General features: G+C 36.6%; 1 protein-coding gene across 1 annotated transcript in view; it reads left to right on the top strand.

The window, feature by feature from the left end:
• The window catches only part of AGO3 (argonaute 3, RISC catalytic component), a 99,930-nt gene that overhangs the window by 36,053 nt on the left and 58,934 nt on the right, over positions 1–4,943 (top strand). Inside the window, exons 4-5 of the mRNA XM_006777409.2 lie at positions 676–884; positions 2,162–2,298. Of these exons, the coding sequence (XP_006777472.1) occupies positions 676–884; positions 2,162–2,298 (346 nt within the window). The remainder of the gene's footprint in view (positions 1–675; positions 885–2,161; positions 2,299–4,943) is intronic.

The raw sequence follows: 4,943 nt of genomic DNA, 5'->3' as shown, positions 1-4,943 counted from the left end.
TGGTTTCCTCTGTCACTGAAGCAAGCAAGCCTCATGTTAGTTTCAAGCTGCCTGGCTGCCGGTCGCCATCTTGGCTGGCAGTTAATTTGCATATCTCGCTGGTTAGCCAATGGGAAGGGTAGCGGTCGTATGCCAATTACCATGTTTCTCTTTTATTAGATAGGATGTTTCCAAAAGTTAGAATATACTGGAAAATACACTCTTAATCTCTCTTATTTCTCCCAGTTTGTTTCCATCCTTTTAAAGTAACCAATTTCTTTGTTTCTGGTTTATGTTTCCTGTGTTTCTTTTTGCATAAATAAGCAAATACAAAAAGATTTTTCCATTTTCCCTTTTTTCTCACATAAAAGATGGCATACTATTTGTAATCTTCTGTACTTTGCCCTTTTTTTTTCACTTAGCAGTATAGCTTGGAAATAATTCCATAACAATTCCAAGAGATATTCTTCATCTTTTTTCTTTAATAGCATTTAGGCAGTTTTCAGTATTTTTTAATGACAATGCTGGCATAAATAACTGTCATTTAAATGTTAGTCTATTTTTTTTAACATTGAGATTGGTGTGTTTTTTTTATATTTGCCTTGTTTTCTCTTAAATATTTGTGTAAGTTAAACTTAAAAATAATTGTATTTATCTTTTTCAACTTTGACCAGATGACTCTTTTCTCACTAACAGGTAGATTTAGATGTTACTCTCCCTGGGGAAGGTGGAAAAGATCGACCTTTCAAGGTGTCAATCAAGTTTGTCTCTCGGGTGAGTTGGCACCTACTACATGAAGTACTGACAGGACGGACCTTGCCTGAGCCACTGGAATTAGACAAGCCAATCAGCACTAATCCTGTCCATGCCGTTGATGTGGTGCTACGACATCTGCCCTCCATGAAGTGGGTGCTTCTGGCTTTTTTTCATCTTTAGATTTTAAGTATGAAGGCTTTCCTCCCAAGAGTTGTGCAGGCCTCCTTTGGTTAATCTTCAGATGTTGTATATTTTGAATATTTCAGTTGAAGAATAGCATGTAGCCTTACCTGGTTTGGCTCAGTGGATAGAGTGTCGGCCTGTGGACCAAAGGATCCTGAGTTCGATTCTGGTTAAGGGCACATGCCTGGCTTGTGGGCTTGATTCCCAATAAGGGGCGTGCAGGAGGCAGCTGATCAATGATTTTCTCTCGTCATTGATGTTTCTATCTCTCCCTCTTCCTTCCTCTCTGAAATCAATAAAAAAATATATTTTTTAAAAAGAATAGCATGCATACAAGTTCATTGATATATGTAAGTTACAGAAAATTCTCTGACGTTTGAAAATAAATGCGCCTTATTAGTTTAGCTATTCTAATGGATATTTTTTTAGAAAAATGTCTAACCCTTTCTCCTAAGAGCTTTAAATCTTGAGCAACTGATGTGTTTTCAGATATAAGGCTATAGTTAAATCACCTTGTTTTAAAGGTAATTTCATTGTTGATACAATAGTATCAAATTGTGTTGAAATTGCTGTTGTTTTAATCACACTAGCATCTCACATGTGTATGTGTGTGTCTGTGCTTATATAGGACCAGATAGGCTGTGTCTTTTTTTTTAAACTATTTTTTATTTTTATTGATTTCAGAGAGGAAGAGAGAGAGAGAGATAGAAACATCAATGAGAGAGAATCTATGATAGGCTGCCTCCTGCACGCCCCCTACTGGGGATTGAGCCCACAGCCCAGATATGTGCGCTTGATCAGAATCAAACCCAGGGCTCTTCAGTCCATAGGCCAACGCTCTATCCACTGAGCCACACCGGCTAGGGCAGGCTGTGTCTTTTTAAAGAAAAATATTATGTCTTACAAATATGTTTATAGAAATAGCTTTTTGATCAGTAATTATTTAGCATTTTCTAAGATTGGAGCTGTTAACTTTTTAAAACTTATTTTAAAGAAAGTATTTTAAAATTCGTTCTTATTCATACTAACATTAATTATGACAATATAGGGTTGCAGTGAAGGATACAGATTTTTTTTCCGTTAAAATAGCTGCTTTTTCCTTTTACAAATTTGGAAAATGTTTAGTTTCATATATCCTTAATGATAAGCATGATAATTTATGTGCTCTAGACTCACCTGTTCTGCATATTTAAATACTTATATAGGAAGGAAAGGATTGAACATGCCATTTTAATTTTTGTAGATATACACCTGTGGGGCGTTCATTTTTCTCGGCTCCAGAAGGATATGACCACCCTCTGGGAGGGGGCAGGGAGGTATGGTTTGGATTCCATCAATCTGTTCGTCCTGCCATGTGGAAAATGATGCTTAATATTGATGGTAAGGGAATAAAACCATATTCTGTATTGGATAATTGATTTCTGTATGGCTTGCTTGTGTATTTAATGTGCATATGTGCATTTTATGTATAATTATATGTACTAGTGTCTTGAAGTAATATTTGGACTTATATTAAGACAAAATAGAAAATCTTTATATTTATATTACATTTCATTCAGAAAGCCTTTACACAGAACTTGTCCTGGTTTGCTACTAAAGCAAATTTAACCCTTTGAGTGCCAACCAACATCCTAGGAACTATGCTATAATTGCCAAGGCATTTTGAGTTAAGGTTTTTAAATTTTTTTTCCCACATAAAGAGTGAAATACTAGCATCTAATAGTGACACTGCAGGAGGAGCGCGATAGTGATAGCGCTCCCGGCACTTTTGGCGAAAGACAAGAGGAGCGTGATCGCGCTCCCCGGCACTCTAGGGGTTAATAGCTTTGACATGATCATCTGAGCAATCTTCTATTATAAATCACTTTTGTCCTTTTAAATCTAAGTCAATATTTAATTACAAAATACATATTTTACAGGAACAGAAGTCTATTAGTCATGATCACCCCCCGGCATTATACCTACTACTGATGCTTAATGTGGTGCTACTTGCATTAATATTTAGGTGGTTTTTTTTCTATTTTTGAACTTATAAAAAAGAAGAGAGAATAGTATGAGAAACTGCCACCTATATAGTCATTATCCAAATTGTCAGTATTTTTCTACCTTTGCTTAAACTATCTCCATTTCTTCCTTTACTGTCGTGTCTTTAAGTAAAATCCCAGACAGAATATTATTTTGTCCCTACTAATTCAGTATGTATCTCTAAAAACATGGATGTTTTCTTATACAGTTAAAATGCCGTTATCATATATAAGAAAATTGAAAGTAATAATTTATTTGTAGCCTCTAATACCCTGTCTCAGATTTCCCTGATTGTTTCAAATACATTTTTATAGTTATTGGTTCTAATCAGGATCCAAATAAGATTCACACATTACATTAGGCTTTATGCCTTTTTGTCTATTTATTTTATTTATTTATTTTTAAATATATTTTTATTGATTTCAGAGAGGAAGGTGAGAGGGAGAAAGAGATAGTAACATTAATGATGAGAAAGAATCACTGATCAGCTGCCTCCTTCCTGCACGCCCCACACTGTGAATCCAGCCTGCAACCCGGGCTGAATTGAACCCAAGACCTTTCAGTCTGTAGGCTGGTGCTCTATCCACTGAGCCAAACCAGCTAGGGCGACGGAGCTGTTTATTATCCATCTTCTCAATATTTCAGTTTTTCATTATTAAATATACAGTTTCTAGCCTGGCCGGCATGGCTCAGTGGTTGAGCGTGGACCTATGAACCAGGAGGTGGTGGTTCGATTCCAGTCAAGGGCACATGCCCAAGTTGCGGGCCAAATCCCCAGTAAGGGATGTGCAGGAGGCAGCCGATCAATGATTCTCTCTCATCAGTGTTTTTTCTATGCCTTTTTAAAATGTAGTAGTCCCTTTCCTTCTCTCTTGTTTTATTTTGTCTGTTGTTTGTTTTTTAGTTGTTTTTTCCCCCATTTTTTGTTTGTTTTGTTTTTTGTTTTTTTGTTTGCTATTGTCTTGTTGTCAGGTGTCCTGTAGAATATCCAGAAACCTGGATTTGTCTTTTGTTTACTTGTGGTGTGATTATTTTGTTCCTCTGTTCCCTATATTTCCTTAAAATGAAAGTTGGCCCTTGAGGCTTGATTCAATTCTGGTTCAAAATACTTTATAAATTTATAAGTGCTTAATATTGTATCAGTATTTAGTGGTCCCATTTTTTTAATAATACAGTAGGCCTGATCTCTCCATTAAAATTTCCCAATCAGTCTTGCAATTTCTAATATTCCATTCATTGATCATTGTTACCTGAACTATTTATTTCACTAGGCACTATCAACTGATATTTTTTCTAATTCTGTTATTCCTTTTGTATTAGATGGAATTCTTTTTTATAAATATATATTTTATTGGGTTTTTTTTACAGAGAGGAAGGGAGAGGGATAGAGAGTTAGAAACATCGATGAGAGAGAAACTTCGATCAGCTGCCTCCTGCACACCTCCTACTGGGGATGTGCCCGCAACCAAGGTACATGCCCTCGACCGGAATCGAACCTGGGACCTTTGCATCCGCAGGCTGACGCTCTATCCACTGAGCCAAACTGGCTAGGGCTAGATGGAATTCTTATGTGGAAAATCATAATGTCCTATTGCTAATTCATTAGTTTTTGATAGCTTTCTGGCACAGCAGGATGTTCAGGCTCATCTGTATTTCTTAACCTGTACCTAGAATCAGCCATTCCTCCAAGGATCCCTGGTTCTTTCTAGATCAGTACATAGTTTCTTCATTATTTTCAGCTGCATCTGCCAACATGGAGATATGTCATTGAGGGGATATATTTCAAGAGTCCCCTTTAATTATATGCCATTTCAGAACATCATTTCATATCTACACTAATAACAGAGAAAAATGGTAATTGGCGTACGACGCTACCCTTTTCATTGGCTAATCAGGGCAATATGCAAATTAACTGCCAACTCAGATGGCAGTTAACTGCCAACAAAAATGGCGGTTAATTTGCATATGTAGGCACAATGCAGGGAGGCGAAAGGGAAAGC

The sequence above is a fragment of the Myotis davidii genome, unplaced genomic scaffold (genome assembly GCF_000327345.1).
Source record: "Myotis davidii unplaced genomic scaffold, ASM32734v1 scaffold88, whole genome shotgun sequence".
NCBI lineage: Eukaryota > Metazoa > Chordata > Mammalia > Chiroptera > Vespertilionidae > Myotis > Myotis davidii.
Note: the sequence above shows the minus strand (reverse complement) of the source record. Positions and strands in the feature narration are given on the sequence as shown.